At 35.4% G+C, this 21,720-nt stretch overlaps 1 protein-coding gene across 1 annotated transcript in view; it reads left to right on the top strand.

Annotated features, from left to right (window-relative positions):
• Window positions 1-265: 265 nt before the first annotated feature.
• Window positions 266-21,720, top strand: part of stx8 (syntaxin 8) — a 74,290-nt gene continuing 52,835 nt past the window's right edge. The window contains exons 1-6 of the mRNA XM_067372852.1: window positions 266-415; window positions 823-922; window positions 1,023-1,117; window positions 2,149-2,259; window positions 10,807-10,934; window positions 11,548-11,640. Coding sequence (XP_067228953.1) covers window positions 399-415; window positions 823-922; window positions 1,023-1,117; window positions 2,149-2,259; window positions 10,807-10,934; window positions 11,548-11,640 — 544 coding nt within the window. The 5' untranslated portion in view covers window positions 266-398. The remainder of the gene's footprint in view (window positions 416-822; window positions 923-1,022; window positions 1,118-2,148; window positions 2,260-10,806; window positions 10,935-11,547; window positions 11,641-21,720) is intronic.

Below are 21,720 nucleotides of genomic sequence, written 5' to 3' on the forward strand. Positions count from 1 at the left end.
ACACGCCCACAATAAGGGCATATCATGAATATTAATGTATGCGCCATCCAGTGGAACAGGGTGAACGTGAGTTTAGTATCTCATTATCAAATTTATTTATTTTATTATTTTAATAAACTACAAACAAAGTCAATGTACAAAACTACAACAATACATATATAGAAAAACAGATTGTCAGGGGGAAGGCTAAACATTATAGAAATATATTAAAGGACCCACAAATAGAGAGTTTTATTTGCCTTATGTGAATGAATCGTTTCCGAATGAAGTCTGTCTGTTGGAGGCCACCGTCTGACGTCATGCCCAAACAGGAACTAACACAGCGCAGTTTGTTGATGTGATTTTGCAGTGAATTTCTACAGAAACGCTTGTTATAACTGAAACAAAAGTGCCGCAATATGTCACAGGATTTCTGGTAAGCATTTTATACTGTTATCGTTTATTGACATCTGAAGTCAACAGTCAGTACAGTAGAGTTCAGAAAACTCAATTCGCGGTTTAGTTCGGTGGATCTGTAGCAGCCACATCAGCTGGGACTGAAAACAGCTGTTTTAATTTTATTTATGGCACATTATACCCCATACTTTAGTAAATTACTATGTGTTTGAGTAAATATGTGTGATTTTTACGCGGCCAAAAACACGTAAAAATGTTGCCAGGCTGGTTAGCTGAGATTTGTCACATGATTGTGTTGATGACAATCTTGTGATTTAAATTAACGTTACTTGCAACACAGATTTTATGATCTCTTACTATCAGCATAATGTCATAGGTGTAAAATTGTTTGACAAAATTGCCATTTTTGTTTTGTTTCTCATTTAGGTTACAGAATTATGATGCAGCTTGTCGGCTGGCTCAAGAAATTGCGGAAAACATCCATGAAAGAAACAGACAGCAGAGAACTGGAGGAAATCCAGCCAAGGTAAAGACAGGGTTTCATCCTTCATATGTTAAAGCTGAGCCCACTGTGTCAGTGCTCTTTATGCTGTAATGTCTCTCTTCTTGTGTGTCTGTCTTTGTAGCTGAACATGACCCTGAGAGCATCATTACAGAAGCTCAAACAGAATATAGCACAGCTCAGGGAGACGTTGAATCGAGCTGCTGCTCAAAGGCAGATGTATCCTTTCCAGAAAAATTAATACTAATTTCATGCACAAATCCTGAGAGTGGAATCCAAAGACGTTGACAGATAAGTATGTTGTTATATTTCACTCCAGAGGAAGAATGTGATATATCAACATTATTTATGGTTTGTGTAGGGTTGAGTGTGTTTGTTTTGAACATCCATTAAATGATTGTTCATCCAAAAATAGTTTCAAACCCATTTTCTTTGGAACACAGAATTAAATTTATACGCTCATCCTTTCCAACTGACAGTGCAAAGTAGCTCATCTTTCAAGCTCTTTACAGAAAGAGAGAGAGAAAAAAAAGAAAACAAGCAAACCCTGTAAAATATTCCAAGGGTTCTGAGGTCATATAATGGAGGAACAGGTCAAATGGAATTTATTATTTATTTGCTGTTTATCCTGCACTCCAGTGAGCTGGTAGCTCTAGAACAGGATAGTCCCATTAGAACAGGACAGCCAATTAGTCAACAAGTGGTTCTTTTCTTTTTCTTTTACTTTTTTTCTTTTCTTCAATGAACCAGTTGATTATGGCTCATGAATGAAGCTCTGGAGTTCACGCTTTATGGTCCAGTCACAGAGTTTCTCAATCTTTTTTTGTTGTTGTTTGAGGAGCTCATATTGACCACATCTTCAACATTTGAAAAAAAAAAAAAAGCTTCAACATTTTCCTTTTGTGTTCCACAGTATTAAGCATACAGATTACTATTTCATGAGGATGAGCAAACAAAGACAAAATCTTCATATTAGGGTGAACTTCCTTAAAGAGACAAAAAACCCTGTGATTTCTCAGGAACACCTGTAGGTGGCAGTGTTTTATAATAAACCAATTGCAGTGTGGTCAGAAGTAGTGCTGCTTTATTTTTGGATTTAGAAAGTATTGGCCCTAAACAACTACAAGACATACATGTGAATGTTATGTTCATAAGTCGTAGATGTTTATGATGATTCAGTGTATCTTCGAGATGAGCATAATTATACAGTCTTAAATGTGTAATTTTAAAGCCTTAATTAATAATGCTAGAATGCAAGCTGAAGCAGACAGAAGACAAAACCTTGTTGATGATCTTGCTACCAGAGAAACAAGACTGAACGCCTCTTTCAAAGGAGACCTCACAGAAGCTGAGCCATCAAGGTACATACACAAACTGTGTGAATTTTGACCAATGAATTTTAATGGATAAAAAGTATTTATAGGTCTGATATATTGGCAATGCTAATTACATATTATATTTACAAAATGTATTCACTAAAATGAAACATAAATTCAGTAAATCGTCCCCTTGGAATTATAAGATTCTATCTGACATTTTTGTCAAAATTTAGTTATTCACATATTCTTATTCTGTGGCAACTTATTTACATTATGTGTTTTTTTGTTTTTTTGTTTTTGTTTTTATGTTGTGAACATAATTTTTATTTAGAAAACAAAAAGGTTCTATCTACTCTGAATGGAAAGCAAAAACGTTGAAGCTCAATATCTCAAAATTGCTCAGAATGCAGATAGAACCTTATGATTCCAAGGGGACAGAATATTGTGTTGTTCATTTAATTTCAGCAATATTGTATACAGTATATTTTGTTAAATTATATATCAGCATTATATCAATGTTATCAGCATCAACCTAGAAAGTAAAAAACAAACAAAAGTCAATTATCATACCAGGAGTCAACAATATTTTTTTTCTCAATATTTGAGATAATGAGATTTTTATTTAAATGTCAAGCTTTTTTGTCCACATTATTTTGTTCATTAAAAATATGTTTTCTCTTCCATAAATTCCATAAATTCATAAACACACTATGATGCAAAACATTACTGATTGGTTTGTACATTACCTCTCAAACGTGAATTTTCAGCATCATTTAATCCAGTTTTCAGTGTCATTTGATCCCTCAGAAATCATTCTAATACACCGATTTGGTGCTCAAGAAGCATGTCAAATGCTGAAAATGGTTGTGCTGCTTAATAGTTTTGTGGAAACTGAATTTTTTCTTTTCTTTGACTAACAGAAAGTTCCAAAGAATAGCATTTATTTGAAATAGAAAACATTTTATTAACATTATAAATGTCTTTACGGTCACTTTTGATCAATGTAATGCTCAATCAAAGTATTGATTTCTTAAAAAAAACATTTACATTATTAAATCATTTATAAAAAATCAGCAGAATTTATAACAGAAAGCAAAATGTGTATATGTTTGCAAGGCATAATGGATGTCACTGAAAATTGTACATTCATTAATCTTGTACAGCGCAGCAATGGCCTTAAAGAGGAAGTGACTGATCCAAATGACTGCATCAACTGGCCTTGGCCTTAACTCTCTCACATTGGTCCCGGTCTAGCAGACTATAGGTTGATATTCACCTTAATTTGAAAACTGCTTGCCATCTTTCCTGCTTGCCCTTGCAGTAGTGTACCAATGTTGAGTAACTTTATGCCCGAAATGGTGTGACCTGTGTTGAAACGGAAGTTTGTGCACACTCTCTGAGGGCTCCAGTTCAGCTTCACTGCTCTGCTGATCAGAGTTGAGCCTTGAACCTCTTCCTTCAGGACTGTTTACACTTCCCTACTCTCCACTGCGCTCACATCCTCTCTCCAAAATACACCAATCAGAGACTTAACGTGTCACCGCCAATCTCCTGTGCGCTTATGACTCATAATCGAAATGACAGCTCTAGAGCTGAACTCTTTTAGAGAAATGAGATGGTCATTATTCAGATTTGACCTTTTTGATCCAGGTTTCAAGGACTAGGATAGGAAGACAAAACAACCTGCTAATATAAAATTCTGAATTCTTTGTTTTAGCTTAATGCTCCATCTGTCTGGATTACTCTTTTCTCTTCGCTTAGTTTAATAAATGATTTTGTTGTTATTTGAAACTACAACTAGAACTTTTAAAATGTGTTGTTAACTGAAACAGAAAATTATAAATATTAGATAAAAAAAAATAGAAATGTTGCCTTGGCAACTAACTGCAATCAAATAAGTTGAAATTGAAGTAAATAAATGATCAAAAATAAATTGTAAATAAAAATAAATTAAAGTTAAATAGAAATAATATATATAAAAAGACAAAAGCACATAACCAAATTAGTAAAACCTAAAGGGATAGTTCACCCAAAAATGAAATATCTATCATCATTTACTCAACCTCATGCCATTTTGAAACTGTATGATTTTTTTCTTCTTATTTGGGACATAAAAAAAGATACTTTGAGTAATGTCTTTTGTTCAAACAGTGAAAGCCAATGGTAACTGAAACTGTTTGGTTACCAATATTGTTCAAAATATTTTATGTTCCACAGAAGAAACAAAGTCATACAGGTTTGGAAGGACATGAGAGTGAGAAAATTATGACAATTTTAATTAAAATTAAAATCTAAAAATGAATCAAAATATTAATAAATACTATAATTGTTAAATAATACTAAAATAACACTGATACAGGCTAATGTAAAGGCTTCGTCTTTTACAGGAAACCAGATCAGTTCTAATATAGTGGCCCTTTTGATTCAGTGGGTGGTAGAGGCTTAGAAGAGGTATTTAGTTACTATCTCTGATTAATAAAATTAGGGGAATTTGAGAAATCATTTATAGGCCTGATCCTTTTTTTCCTACCCGTCTTTGTGGACTTAATCTTCTAATTCCTTAACATGGGAGGGCTGAACTTTTATCTTTATAGGGCCCGTTCACGTCGCACTGCTACGCTGTGCACACATTTAGCTAAAGAGCACTAATAAATTACAGTCATTTGATCAAGTTTTTAATACTAAAGAATTTTTTATGAGGGTGTTAGCCTGGCAGGATTTTTAGGGCCTGGATTCATCTTACTGTGTGGTCTTTGTCTGCCAGTGGGGGTGTTAGTTTTGCTTCAATAAGCTGAAATTTAACCATTTAACTTTTTTCCACAGGGATAAGACCAGGCTTATGGCATTCATGAAACAATACCTTTGTTGAAGATTAACCTCTAATCAAGCACAAAATGACATACCGCTCATTTGAAGATTCAGAGTTCCCGACCCGGTGCCCCAACCCTCCTCCCCCAATTTCCTCTCTTTTATATTTGATCGTAATGCACAAAGTTGTAATTAGTTAAATAGGGCTTCTAAGAGACGAGGTCTGTCTCCAGGTCTCGCTCCAGTGTGATGCCTCGTCTGATTAAGTCTGCGGGCTCTGCGGGAGGTTAATTGGATAAGCGTTAATCCTCACACCGCTGAGATGGAGCGGAGGAAGTGGAGAGGGGCTGGCGCAAGCTACGAGTTGCCAAACATGTCAGAAAGATTAGCATCCGCCGCTGACCACTTGTCTCGCTGGCCAGAGGATTAATATAGGCTTGGACATGGACAGAGACGAAGATTCAAAGGCACTGTTGGACTGGCTTGGTACGTTTGTAGATCAGTAAGATGGAGGAATGGGGAAGAAAGAGGTCTAGCTCACTAAGCGTGTGAGATGTAAACTTCCTCGTTGTGATGAGAATGAGAGGAACAGATCCAGCTGAAGACTCTTTAGAGGTTAGCGACCCCTCAGAACTCAAATGAAGCTCCACTGATGCTGAACTAACCGAAAGAGAAGGGCCATTGTCAAAAACTAGCGCTTATAGTGAGAGGAAGTCATTTGGGTTTTACTCAAATACCTTTTTTGATATGCAGTTTCACCTTAACCTGCTCGAACAACTGCATATTCCTCAAAGGAAACATTAAAAAAATCCTCAGTATAAAAATTGTTATAAATCTTTTATGTGTGGGTCAATGACATATAAGAGTGTCCACGATAAAGAAGAGGAAAAATCTTTTAAACATTTAATTTGAAACACACATGCCAGGTTCTTAGAAATGTACTCTTTGTATTCATGTTGGATTCATACAATTTTGGCAAACATTTATAGCATTTTCAACTACAGTTTCAATTTAATGACTATAATAAAAATAGAATGTGATGTAACTATCAAGTAAAAAGTATTTGCATGTTTGTCTTTAAACATCTTAATCATTATTTTCAAAACATTTTAAAATATAATTTTCAAGTTAAAATGTTTATTTATATATATATATATATATATATATTAAACTATTAATTCAAAAATAATTCCTGGAGTTGCACCATAATACAACCTAACTAACCTTGCCTTCACTGTAAACCCTAACGCTCAAAACAATTAATTGAGTAGGACAAACTTAAATTAAACAAATTTGTTGTCAAATTAACTTTTTTGAGTATTTAGCACTTTCTTTTTCTTTCAAGTTCATAGAACTGATATATTTTAAGTAAACTGAACTGTTTAATTGTTTTGAGTTTTATGAACTTATTTATTTTAATTTAAACAAACTTAAGTTTAACCAAAGACTATAAATAACACAAGACGTGTCACTCGTATTGTTTTGAATGGGAGAAAGTGTAACGCGCAATATGGCGGAATAAGTCCCGCCTTCTAAATAAGAGCCAATCGCCGACTGGTAAAGTCATCGTGTCACTTCAGCAGCCGTTAGAATCACCGGTTTCTACAGAAACAGTCAGACGCGCGCCTCCAAAGAGACGCGCATTTAGGTCTGCGCATGTGCATTAGCTTGATCCAGCCTGAAAAATACAGTATTTTTTGTCATGATTCGAGCGTTTAGAAACTAAATTTATGAGTCGGTTGTTGTTAGATTTCATTGGTGATTTCAAATATGAAATTTAATCATAAGGTTGGCAAACAGTTTTGGAGAATTTGATGTTTCCCCATTCAAAGAGATTGCATGATGCCCAGGATGACCGAGAGGTGTTTCAAAGATGGCCGCCGAGTGAATTGACTTGTCTTAACTTGTTTAACTGAAACTGGGCTGGGATTTCTATTTCCCAGCATGTTTTGCCCATGGCACATGTTATATAATGCTGTTTTTGTTTTTTGTTTTTTGTGCAAGATTAATGTTAAGTGGGAGATTTAGTAGTGATTAATGTTTTATGTTAATTTACAAGAGTTTCTGTTAATGTGGGTTTTTGATTTTTTTGTTTTTTTTATCCTCATGGTGACAAGTGGTGTATGTGGCTTGGTTTGAGAGCAAGTATGTTAAATGCTTTATATTGCTGTACTCTTTCAGCAAGTGCTATACCATGCTATTGTTAACATGTTAGCAAATTAGCAAGTTAGCTCTGAATTAGCTTGTTATAGCTAGCTAAGTTTACACTAATAAAAATGTTTACATTGAGGTTACATGATAATTTTAAAGGATTAGTTCACTTACAAATAAAATGTTCCTGATAGTTTACTCACTCCCATGTCATCCAAGATGTTCATGTCTTTCTTTCTGCAGTCCAAAACATTCCAGAATTTTTTTCCATATAGTGGACTTCAATGGCCTCCAAACGGTTGAAGGTCAAAATTACAGTTTCAGTGCAGCTTCAAAGGGCTTTAAATGATACCAGATGAAGAATAAGGGTCTAGCAAAACGATTGGTCATTTTCAGAAAAAATATAAATGTATATGCTTTATATAAACAAATGATCACCTTCCAAGTGCTTCCGCTTTCCGTATTCTTCAAAAACCTTACGCTTTATGTCCTACGCCTTCCTTTTTCTATTTACGGAACAAACCCATTTTTTCCGTAATTAGAATAGGGAAGTGTAGGACATACAGCGTAATCTTTTTGAAGAATTTGAAAGTGCAGTTTTGGCGGAAGCACTTGGAAGGCGATCATTTCAGCCGATTGGAGGCCATTGATGTCCATTATAAGGAGAATAATCCTGGAATGTTTTCATCAAAAACCTTAATTTCTTTTCGACTGAAGAAAGAAGGACATCAACATATTGGATGACATGGGGGTGAGTAAATTATCAGGAAAATTTTATTTGAAAGTGAACTAATCCTTTAAGTTAAATGTATGAGTAGTACAAATTAAAAATCTGCCAGTTAAACTTTGAATTTCTTAACTTAAACATTTTTAGGCAGCTGATTTTTTTTTTTTTTGAGTTTTGAATTAAATAAGCAAGCAGTGAAGTGGTTTTTTAAAAACCGGATACTTTATATGGTTTTCTTTTTAAGAATTTCATTCTTCTAATGAAGCTTTGTTCTTCATTATATCAGGACAGTTGTACTATCCAGACATCAAATTGATTTGTAATCACTGACGTGGATGGATTTGCGGCAGACATTTTTTCTTAATCCTACTTTCGATATAGTCTCTGAACCCACAGGAAGCAGAACACCCGTGCAAACTAGTGACCGGCTCATAACTCTGCGCGATGCTGAGCGCTGATAGCTTTTCCAGAAGAGCCTTTAAACTTCACTTCTCTCTGCGAGCTGTCCAGGAGCCTCAGGGGGAACAGGTTTCATACATTAATCAAAGAAAAGTGCAAAAGCACAACGCAGTGTCTCCACAGGATAACAGGCCACTTCTCGGTTTGGCATGGCGCTTTGAAAGCTTGTATAAAAGCCAGAGGCGGTTCATATGCTTTGTGTCCTTGTAACGTAGGGCATGAAAACTCACTCTCCGGGCCCAACAAAGTGGAACCCAGATGAACAAATAAACAGAGGTTCTCTGATCTTACAAGGTCCGAAGTAGGGGATGTTGTTTGCTATTTTAGAGTTAAAAAATAGAAAGGTTATTTATTCTGAAGGCACATGAGTGCTACAGATGTGAGTTTGGTAGAAAGAGCCTGTGGCTCTTGAACAACTCACGGACATGCCTCGAAGTTTATTTACGTTTGTAAAGTAGATGATGTGTGTCCATTTGATGTGTGCACATAGCTGTTGATTGACAGTGCATGTGGAATAACTATAATATTACACTGTGTATGTAATCTAGTTACTGTGTGTGTATGTAATGAGAAAGTTGACTTTGTGTATTACAGTGATGACTGCTGTATGCATAAATGCATACGTGCATTTTTATGTTTTATTAAAACAATAAGCTAAAAGGGGCTGTGTGTTACATTAGTTTTGACCACATATAAGAGTTGTTGTTAGGCAATATTATTCTTCTGCAAAGTAATATAGTGCACTATTGGTGCTTTTCCACTGCGTGGTGCGATTCAGCTCTGTTTGGTACGGCATGGCACGCATTGGCACTCTTTACTTTTGGTTTGCTTTTCCACTGCTTAGTACTGCTTCACAGTGGGTGGAATTATAGACTGATCGTTACAGTTGCACCGCATCTACTGCCGTGAATACGCTCCTCGTCTACCAACGAATCTACACCTTGTCTACTGACCATGATACAGCCATTTCTTTTTTCAAGTTGCGTGCGATGGTCGTTTAAAGCAAATTGCAGTGGCTGTGACTGACTATTTAAATCCTAGTGGGTTTGGTGTCTCATGTTTCAAATCCAGGGATGCTGGTAGTGATGATTTTCTCTGACCAATCAGTGATCTGCAGTTTTTACATGTCACATTTACTGTTGGTATGGCACGCTTGGAACCTTAACTGAGGTTGTACTATTTAAGCGAGCCATACCGAGCCGTCCCATGCAGTGGAAAAGCACCAAAAAAGTGAGCCGTACCGAACCATACCATGCAGTGGAAAAGCATGTTTGTCGGTTTCCGTAAAAATAGATAAATCTTTTTAAAAATATCATTGTTGAAAACATTTGTGCTGCTTAATAAGAAATACCAAATCAGCAAATTATAATAATTTCTGAAGGTTCATGTGACTCTGAAGACTGGATTAATGACTGCTGAAAATATTAAAATGGTAAACAGTTATTTTAAATTGTAATAAAATTTCAAACTAGTTTTTTTTTTTTTTTTTTATTTAAAAAAAACACACCGACCCCAAACTTTTGCACAGAAGTATATATTTAACTAGAAGTTTTTATGTTTTTAACCAGTGGCTATAAGTTTTAGTTAATTCATGTAAGCAATAAGATACGAGAGGCTGTGCTGTATCGTGAATAAGTCACGGCTGAAGGGCGATGTTGCAACCCCTTCAGCTGTGACTTATTCATGGTACAGCAGTAGCCTTGAGTACCTTATTGCTTTTATAAAACGGTTACCACACAATACACATATTCAACCCAAAAAAAAAAAAAAAAATCAATGCAACTTTCATGAAGTAAAATCACTAAAAGCCTTCCTTCCACTGGACACAATAGTCCCTGACCGTGAACAGCAACAGAAGTTACATTATTACGCCATTAGATGGCGGCAAAGACTGTCTTTATGAGTGTGTCAGTCAGTAGCGAAGACTTGTTATATTGAAAAGACTGAATTGTTGTGAACACGGAATAAGACGCAACAAATGCTTTGACTAGCGCCGTCAGTCATGAGAAAAACCTTTAACTGTTAAAAGGACAAGATATTGCAGTGGACATTTAAACATATTTTTATTATGAACATAGGACTGACCTGAAGGGAAATGCTAAATCTGAATGCAGGTGATATTTTCTCACAATACTCTTCTACATAATACAGTAAGTGTCAGTGAACAAAATAGATTGGTTTAGGTTGCTAAAAGTGGTTGCACAGAACCATTGGGTGAAGCAGTCATAGCTGCGTTTTATTGTGAATAAACGGCTATTGACCAATCAGAATCAAGAACAAGAACTAACCGTTTTATAAAATAGTTTTATATTATACTGTTGTATTTTTTTTCATAAAATCATTTGTATTCATTCATTGAGATGCATTTTGTTTGTCTCATAAAAGTTATGTACACAATACAGTACATTTTACTGATACTTTTTTTCTTTTTCCATCTTCTACAGGTCAAGTTTGATGGCAGGTGGATATGGTTCGGGACCTGCAGTGAACCCATGGCTGGTTAATGAGCCCGAGGAGACCAGAGGACTCGGCTTTGGAGAAATCAAACAGCAACAGCAGCAGATTATCGAAGGTATGTTGCATATGAGATCAGTCTTACAACTGATGTGATGCTTGACAATTGCTTCTAACTGACAATTATCTGGCCACCTCTCTCTGCTGTCCAGATAATAATCTATCTTCTGATGAAATTAGACATTTTGAGAAGCCTTTTTTGAATTTACGCCCCATTATGAGATCTGCTACTCATTTGAGAATAGCAACTGGTAGGAGTTTTGAGAAAAAGCAGGAGCCGTTTTGTCTACCCAAGTTATACTTTTAGCTTCAAGGTTACAGCTGAAGTACCTTGTGGCCCACCGTGGCAGTGGCCTCTGTCAAAAATGACATCAGATCACACTATATATCATTTAAATGTCACAGATGCCAACACCCTGCTGCCTGCTAATGGTTTTCTCTCTCTATGTGGCTCATTGAGATGGAATTTATGTACTTTACTATTGTTTTTCCAACCCAAATGAGACGAGAATTTAGCTTTCCTTCAATGAGTGATAATTTACACGATGATTTAAACCACAGAAACATAAAATATGAGAATGTTAAACCATCATTTTTAATAAATATGTCTTTTTGTCTTTCTTTTGTACAGTTCTGTCTGAATATGTCCCTATTCTCTCATGTGTCTTTAGCTCAGGATGCTGGCCTGGATGCTCTGGCTGCAGTCATAAGTAGACAAAAACAGATGGGTCAAGACATCGGCAATGAGCTAGATGAACAGAATGGTAAGTGAAAAGCGCAGTAGCCTATATGTGACAGCTCTGGCTGAACATTCAGAAGTTTTTCTGTGAATAACATTTAATTTGCGGTCAGGTTGGTTTTTCTTTGTCATGCCGTTCTCTTGCTACACTACATATGATGTCATTGGCTCTAAAATGAGCTATTTTTTGAGACTAGGGTTAAAGTGGAAAATGTGGGACAGGGTACTTGGAAACCCACTCACCTGCTCTATCACATTTTTTTTTTAACTCCTTCCTGCTGCAAAGTGTCAAACATATTTCCTAAATATAAGACCTGTGTCCTTTGCACAGAGACATCAGGTAATAGTCGGAATCTATATAAGTTTGAAAGTGAGAACATGGAGGAATTATATAGTGCATGATGCACTCGAAGTCATATGGAGGAGACTGAGCTCAGATCAGTAGTCTGTGACCTCATCTGAAGGTCGCAGCTGCTTTTAACTTTTCCCGCACTGTTCTTCAATCTGTCTGGCCTAGCTGGTAAAGTGAGACAGGCTAGAGTGGGGAAAACAGATACATAATTATGAATTTTTGAAGTGAGATATTTTATCCACTAAGATCATTTTGCTGAAATACAATATTTTCTCAAAATGATCAGCCACACCAACATTCACTAAAGAGTTCTACTTTAGTATGAACGGTCAGAGTTACAGCAATTTAAAAAGCCAAATAAACCTGAGCAAATGAGTTTACTTTCAAATGAAAATTACCCAAAGCTTTACTCAGCTTCAAGCCATCCTAGGCGTATATGACTTTCTTCTTTCTGATAAACACAATCGGAGAAATATTAATAAATATCCTGACGAATCCGAGGTTTGTAATGGCAGTAAGCATTACCAAACGAGTATGAGCTGAACAAAGTGTCTCCATCCACCTCGTTTGGTAATGCTTACTGCCATTATAAAGCTCGGATGCATCAGTATATTTATTAATATTTTTCCAAATGTGTTCATCAGAAAGAAGAAAGTCATATACAGTGCTCAGCATAAATGAGTACACCCCCTTTGAAAAGTAAACAATATCTCAATGAACACAAAAACAATTTCCGAAATGTTGACAAGACTAAGTTTTATATAACAATAATTTAGACTATAAATGTCTAATAAACAAGAATTCAACCACAGGTGAGTCTAATTATTCATTACACAGGTGTCCAGCAGACAGTTGACTATAAAAGGGTGTTAAAACCCCTTCCCATTTCATGCTGTCAGCAATGGCACCACATGGAAGAGAAATGTCACAATAATTTCTTTATACCAGAAAGGTGAAGGCTACAAGAAGATCAGCAAAGCTTTTACTTATCAAAGTTAGAACTGCAGCCGTCTCACAGAGACGTCCAGGTCGTCCACGGAAGTTAATAACTTGGATTTCTTTAAGATTGAGTGTTACACCTTTTTCCAATTTACGTGCATTAAAAAGGACATGACTTTGCGATGGAACGGCATAACTGGACCAACCAGTGACCCTATCTCATTGCACAGCTTCTGAAATACTGTTTTGGTCATTCTGTAAAGTCTTTCGTTAAAGTAGTTCGGTATAATTCCCTCTCAGAAGCTTCTAACATGATTGCGTTCACAAACGCCAGGCATCTGAATGCAAGAAAACATGACAGCATTTATTGTGTTTCATCTGCGCGTTCTGAGGCGCAAGTAATTTTAATATATACAAATTATTATATACAGTAGCTTCTACTGCAGCAATTTCCATTTTTCTTAGGGATATTCAACACCAGTTTATCAGGAAGTGATGATTTTGGATGGAAACGCTGCTTTACTAAGTGTTAAGTGTTTTATTTCCCAAATTCGCAAATTTGTATGGAAACATAGCTAATGTTGCAACTGCTATGTAGCGAGAGATCAAGCATCATGTGTGAATGCTTTAGGTCTTACTCTGATATAGACTAAGATTCCATGTTATCTTATTGCTTTAACAATTGAGAAGAGCAGCCATCACAAACTTGAGTGTCAGGAATGTGAACCGATTTACGATTAATGTTATGGAAGCTGCTGATCCGCAATCTTGCATGCAAAAATCCACATGAATCTAATGGATAAACATCTCAGTTGAAGTCTCAGTTCTATGTCCGTGCAGCTTGTGTCTAAAAAAAGAAATCCTGATGCAAGTTCACCTCCTCCCTGTTGCTTTTGTTGGCACAATGAAGGTTGCCAATACTTTTTCAGGGGGCAGTGTAATTACTATGGACCACTTCCAGTGTTACTACTCTTTCCTGTCTGCTGCAAAAACGGGCTAATTGAAAACATAAGACATAGTCCAAATGTTTCAAAGGTCATAATTAGTATTTTTACTGAATAGAGATGAGCATGAATTAATTGAGAGAGTGATTCAAAAAGATAATGGAACTATTATAAGTGCATCCAGAGACAAGTTATATAATACGGTTTTACACAGCCTAAACAAATCTAAGGTTCATCATTATTGTGACCTTCTGGTGGAGACTAATGCTGGGAATTGGAGGCACTTGGCTGCTTCTCACCATCTCTGCCCCATCTCAGTCTATGCAGGGATCACTGTGATTGATTTAGTCTGCTTCTCGCCTTCCCCAACTAAACATAGGAGTGAGAATTAATTATTTGAACGGGACCTCAAATTTTCTTCCCTCTTTTACTAAAGCGTGCAGTGTCAGTGTTTCCTAGAACAAGAGTTTTGAGAGCAGTAACTGAGATTGCATGGTCTCCGTTTCATGGACTCACATTTGAAAGCTGATAGTTACGGTGCTGTTCTACTGTACAGTCCAACAAACCTCTCCTGCAGATTTCATCTGCAAGAGTCTTTTTCTTGCAGATATAACACCTCTCCCATGTGCGTATTAAAGTCCTGCTTTCCTCTGGAAACCAGCCATGAAGAGCTGTCACAGGTCTTGAGCAGAGTCCTCTGTTTCAAGGAACAGAAAGAGACTCTGCAGAAGGGGCTCCTTCCAAAATGTTGTAACTTTGTGCTCACTTTATATAAAAAGACTTTAAACAGCACATGTACAGTGTCTTCAGAAAGCATTCATGCTGATATTTTTTTTAAACATATTTTTTTGCCCTTCAGTAACATTATAAATGTAACACATTATTAATTTTTGTAATTAATTCATCTGATTAACATAATTAAAGGGATAATCTAAAATTTCTGTCATTATTTACACGCCCTCATGTCGGTCCAAACCTGTATGACTTGGAACACAAAAAGACATTTTAAAGAATGTTGGTAACCAAACAGTTTCGGTTCCCGTTGACTTATTTTATGTTTTTAACCATACAATCAAGTCAGTAGGAACCAAAACAGTTTGTAACTGTTTTATATGGAGTTATTTCAAACTAAATAAAAGCAAAGCGTAGTGTGATGTCATTTTACCTTAAAAAAAATAAAAGCAATAATTAACAAAAATACATAATGCATTGGCATTGTATTTATATAGATTAGTATTGGTATTGGGGATATTATACTTCCTTAAAAGATTCTATTAAACAAATAACCAAATATTTGTGTATTTAAAATTATATTTTTGGGGATTCAGCATTTGATGACTCTACATTTGGGAATGATTAACCACAGAAAACTGTGTATTTTAAGTAGTTCAGTTTCAAAATAATTCTAGTAAAAATAGAAAAAATGATTAAAGTCTGGGCAATGATTAAAGTCAAGACTTTATGGTTGTTCTGCGTTCAAGAACACGGTCAGTTTTCAGTATTTCTATGAGCTTGGTGTATTGGAATTTTAAACTATACCAAATTAGCATTTGCACAATGTACTTTTCTGGTCATGCTGTAGTTTGGTTTGAAGTCTGGGCTCTGACTAGGTCATTCCAGATCTACTGCCTTCTTTTTTTCCAAGCCATCCCTTTATTTTAGCTGTGTGCTGTTGATTATCGTTGCACTGGAAAATTAATCTTCAACCTAAATGCAGATCTCTGACTGACTCAAACAGCTTCTCTCCAAGTATTTACCTGTATTTGGATCTATCCATGTTGGTCTTAATACCAACAAGGTTTTTCCAAAAGCAACCCCAGGGCATGATGCTGCCACTGCCATTCTTGATATTGGGTTGGTTTGCACCAAACATTAGGTGAACATTAGGTGAACATTAGGTAAAGCTGTCAAACAGCTTTAGTTGAATCGACCTTGGACTAATAAGACCACACAATTCTTCCAGAAGGTTTGGAGTGGCTTAAAAGTTTTGTCACATGGCTTCTAGCATGATGTAATGTCAGTCTTTTTCGAAATTGGCATTCTTATAGCCATTCTCGTGAAGAGGCAGAATCATTAAAGTGTTGAAGGAATTGTTGATGTGTACAAAGTTTCCCCCATTTCATCCAAAGAACTCTACAGCTCTGTCAGTGTTGTAGCTGGTTTCTGATAATTTCTCTGGCAATTGACCTTCTGGCCTTGATTATTCGATCTGATAGATGGCCTAATCTTAGTAATGTTTGGATTCTGCCATTCTTTTTTCCATTTGGTAACAGCGAAAATCCCAGCTTTCCTTGGCAATCATGTGACCCTTCTAGTTTTTTATAACCTTGTGAGGACGTTTATTCCTCCAGACAATGTAACTCTAAAGTTCTACAGGTGGTTCCATGGTCTACATCAGACCGCTGGACTGATCTGATCTGTTTTTAGTTGTGAAATGCCAGAATAAAACTAACTTGGTTTAACTTAGGGGTTATTCGGAGTTGGTGTTTCAACATTTTACATTTAAACTTGATATAGCACTTTAAAACCACAGTGCTCATGGTGTGAGATGCAACAAACAAAAACATCTGTCAGACGCATGTGTGTGTAGACTAACAATTAAAAAATGAGTGTTGCTGGAAAGTTATGTGAACACAATGACAGATTTCAAACTGAGTTCTGGGGACTCCTAGGGATCTGCAAGAGGGTGCTAGGGGATCCATTAAATAATTGAGAGAAGAAAAAAGAAAAAGAAAAGATTTTTTTTACAATGATTAATTACCAATTTTGACAACCATATATATATATATATATATATATATATATATATATATATATATATATATATATATATATATATATATATATATATATATATATATATATTATGAAAAAAATATATTTTTTTTATATGTGTGTGATAAAATAAAATTAGATAAAATGTATAAATATTTTAACTAATATTTGTTTCCCTTGTGGGAAACAAAAACCAAAATCAGCATTTTAATGTTTGTGTTCATGTTTTCCTCCTTTAACATTATCTTTCTGAAAATGGTTTGATTAATTTAATGGTTAATAACTTTATTTTTTTATTTATTCATTTTTTTTTGCGTATACCAGAGCTTAAATTTAACATTATACTTATTCTTTGAATAAGTACAGCGTTTACTTTATTCAAAACACAATGAATGTAAAGGCTAATTTTTATGTATTATGTATTTTTATTTATGTATTGTGTATTTTATGTATTATTTTTCTATGTAAACGTGGTAGACAGACATGTTTGACCATTGCGCTCGCTAGGGTGGGGGCCCTTGCAAGGGGATCATCATATTTGTATATTTAGTTAAATTCACATTTATTTGTATAGCACTTTTCACAATACAAAATCAGTTTTAAAGTGTTTTGAAGCAGCTTTGCAGAAAATGCATGTTTCTAAATTAAAATATAGAGTAATCCATTATCCGAGGTGACTACATCAAAATAATGTCCATATGTCAGAAAGTACAGTACTAAGATAATACAAATCATATAGCTAACATTTTTTTTGTTAGTTACTCTTGTTAGCTAACATGTATACATTTTTAGGCAGAAACAATGAGCTAAAGCAATCCTTACAAATTATGATCATAATGATTACAATATATATAAAATTTGGCAGTTGTGTATGTTGATTCAAAGTCATCTGAAGCCCTTGCAGGGGTTGGTGGTATATTAAAATGTTTGACATTTTATTTGACATGACTCTGACCACTTTTAAGAAAAATCATGTGTAGTAAAGAAAACATCTGCAGTTGTGGGGATTTGGTGTTAATTGACCAGCCTGTAAAATTAGCTATTAAAGGGTTAGTTCACCCATAAATTAAAATTCTGTCATTATTTACTCACCCTGTCGTTCCAAACCAGTAAGACTTCCGTTCATTTTCTAAACACAAATGAAGATATTTTTAATGAAATCTGACAGATTTCTGTCCCTCCATTGACAGCTCCACAACTACCACTTTGGCGCTTCAAAAAGTTCATAAAGAGATTGTAAAACTAATCCATATGAATCAGATGGTTTAGTCCAGATTGTCCCTTTAATTTAGTCCCTTTTCTGAAGAGATTGAATTCAGACTTTTATTCACATAAACATTGATCAGCGAACATAAACAGTAGGTCAACCTTACTTGCTTTGACGCACAAGAACATACCTCAGTGGTTCTTGGGGAAGCTCAAGCATGCTGCATATCACACAAGAATGAACTTCATTGGTTCCCGCATGTCAAGCAAGCATGCTTGCACTTCAGTTTACCACAACTGATGTGTGCGTTGATGAAAGTTTATACGTGAATAAAAGCCTAAATTAAATCTGTTCAGCGTATAAAGTGATCGTGTCTCTTCAGAAAATTTGGACTAAACCGCTCGATTCATATGGATTAGTTTTACGATCTCTTTATGAACTTTTTGAAGCATCAAAGTGGTAGTCGCGTAGACTGTCAGTAGAGGGACAGAAATGTCTCAGATGATCAAACCCGGGAGTGATAACCAGTACGACTAGAGAGTTACGACGAAGCGGTTCAAAGTAGTTAAGATTTAGAAACATTATAGAATATTTTGATTTGATATTTTTTTTTAAATGTTGTCCGCATATTGTCACCCAGAGATAAGCTTACAGATTATTTAAAAAAATTAACGTTACTGAGTGGGATTAATTTCGAGTTTATATCTCACAATTCTGACTTTTATTTCTCGCAAATCTGAGTTTATATCTCACATTTCTTACAAAGAAAAACAGAATTGTAAGATGTTATTCTGTCTTTTCTGAATTGCAATTTATCCCACAATTCTGACTTTTCCCCCTCAGAATTGTAAAATAAACTCACAATTGCGAGTAATAAAGTCTGAACTGGGAGTAATAAACACGCAAATGCAAGAAAAAAAGTCAGAATTGTGAAATTAAAATTGTATAGACTGTTTAAAAGTTATCTATGTGAAATGTTATAGGTTTTAATATTATTTCAATACTGTAACTGCTATGTATGTATGTCCTCTGAACTGCATATGTGAATATTATGTAGACTTACTGTTTACATCAAATTCCTGCTTTAATAGTAGACTAATCCTTGCAGGTGTCATCAGTCCAGTCTGTGAAATGTCTCAGTTTAGCTTCAAACGATGGTTTTCTTTAAAAATGAAGACTATATTTTTTGCATTCCGATTCCAACATCCATAGGCACAACAAAACATTTTTCTCTTATTCTGTGGATTTTGCACATCTTCCTCCAATTGCTACCGCTATTTTTCTGCAACCACTATGCGCGCGCAGCTGCAAGTGATGTAATTGTGACGTCAGCTTTTAAGGGGTCTATTGGAAGCTCCAGATGAGTTCAAAAGGTTAGCTGATCACTACCTGTGCTGTCTAGCAGAAGAAGAACAAACCAAGGTCCTCATCAGAGAATTGAATTGCATTGAGTTGGCTTGTGCCTATTTCTCCAGTTTCCTTAGATCACAAATTCTGAAACTTATTTTTTTTACCTATGTGAGTTAGCACCTATATAAAACCAACATATCCAGTATAACATTAAAATAATGTTTTCTATAGAAAGACGATATGTTGTTTTGGTGTGCATTATTTGAGAGTGATCGTCTGATCATTACTAAACATCCAGAATAAGGCATCACTGTTCCGACAGTGTTTTAGCCGCTCCATTACACTCTTGTATTATATGACATAATCGACAATGTAAAAAGTAATAAGATAGTTTAATGCCCTAAAAGAGACAGCAGAAAATGGATCGCTTTTACAAAAAAGAACAAGAAAAAAAACCTTCTTCCTGTTGCTGTATGACCTTCTTGTCCTCTTGCATGTTCTTTTTCTTTGAATGACGCGTTTTTTTCTCCCTCCCAAAAACACCCCAGCTCTGTAATAGTGTTTTACTGTAAATAGATTAAACATTAAATGTAGGAAGTGAGAGGCAGCACTGATCTCCTTTTAAGGTCAGGGCTATGAAGAATGGTCAGTAGTTAACATGACTCTGAAACTTCCTGCTGACTCTTGAGTACTGTCAACATACTGGCAAAACGGGCCTGGCTCAGCCATCCTGATATCCTCGTGCTGACCATTTAACCAGAGCCGGGAAAAAAAAGGGAGTTTGCATGCCCTGTTAATTGCCTACTTCTGTACTTAAAAGTTTTGTACTTTAAACTTAGTTCACAAAAAAATAATAAATAAATAAAACAATCTGTCATTATTTACTTACCCTCATATAGTTCCAAGCCCATAAAACTTGCTTTCATCTTCAGAACACATAGTAAGATATTTTTAAAATAAATAAAATCAAAGAGATTTCTGTCTGTCCATTGAAAGTCTACCAAAACGTTCAAGCTCCAAAAAGGTCATAAATGCAGCGTAAAAGTAATCAATGTGACTCCATAGCACTCTTAGATTTAGTGTACATCATCCCTCTTCCTTTGTTGTAGACTATAAAAAGATTCTGTGAAATTTACTGTATAAACTGGAAGCTGTGTTTGCCAGAAATTTAAAGTTAAATACTGTAGCAACATTATAGGTTTTACAGATTTAACTGTGTTTTACAGTAAAAAACAAAACAAAACGCATTTCATTAACTGATATAATGATAATTTACCAATCTATCTTTTTTGTACCTTTTGTAATACACTGACAACCACAAAAACAGGTGGTGATTAGAAAGTCACATGATGAATCAAAGACCTTGTTTACACCTGGTATTAAAGGTGCAGTATGTAATATTTTCTGTCCGCTAGAGGTCGCTAGAGGCCTATTCAAAACAAAGGCGTAGCTTGATGATGGCAAGTTTGAGCGTGGAATCTTGGGACATGTGGTCTTTACCTCAACGGCCGGCAGAAAAGAATTGGGATAGGACTCGGGAAGAAATCATGTTCATGGATGCGATTATTAACGTTACAGTAGTATGAAGCAGAGCAGGACCGAGTGTTGTGGGAGCTGAACGAGGCCGCTGGAGCGATTGCGCAACACACGCCTCACGAGCGGCGGAACTTTTATTATGACAGTCGCCAGCACCGTTTCCACTTTTCCGGTCATGAGTATGAGGTAACGTAGCTCTGTTTATCATATTAGATACATTTGAGTGTGTTGAAAATGATGTTATAACGTTTCTCAGTTCGCTTAGCAGTTGCTGGGAGACATTTGTTGCTCACTGCAGTAAGCTAGATCGATATTAGAATATCAAATTAAATGCTGGATGGCTTGTGTTGATAAATGGCATGCAATTAATTTTAAAATGTATTGTATGATGGAGAAAATGTTTATGGGTGGGTAAATGTATGTTGTTGTTTTTTTCTCCAGATTTTTCAGTCTAATGTACAGTACAAAATAAGCTTGCGCATTAGGCCAGTAGGCGGAGAGTAGGCGGTCTTTTGCAGCTGTTCCAACACATTCGACCACATGAGCATCTACACCATGAAAGCAATCCATTCTAATGTGTTTTTGACTACCTCTGGAAGTGGTCGAAAGTGTACAAGTTCAAAACTTTTTTTTTTCATTTTCTAAAGCTATAAATTTAACAGTTTTTGATGGTAAAATTACATTAAATTTAAGGTTAGATCTATTACTGTAATAAGTAAGGAAACTTACTGTTAAACAATTAACTGATTTTTACTGTCCCGTTTTTACAGTCTTTTACTGTTAAAATCACAATTTTTTTTTTTTTTTTTTAATTGTGCAGCACTTCCAGCACTTTCTTGAACAAACATTGTAGAGCTATGCGGAGGTAAAGATATTTTGTGAATATAGACTTATTTAAAGAGAATCTAGAATTCTATAATAATAATAAAAGTTAAATAATAAAAGTTTTTTGAATTTTAAAATAAAGAATTATGCAACAACTTGTAAAATAAGAGCTATTTG

The sequence above is a fragment of the Chanodichthys erythropterus genome, chromosome 21 (assembly GCF_024489055.1).
Source record: "Chanodichthys erythropterus isolate Z2021 chromosome 21, ASM2448905v1, whole genome shotgun sequence".
NCBI lineage: Eukaryota > Metazoa > Chordata > Actinopteri > Cypriniformes > Xenocyprididae > Chanodichthys > Chanodichthys erythropterus.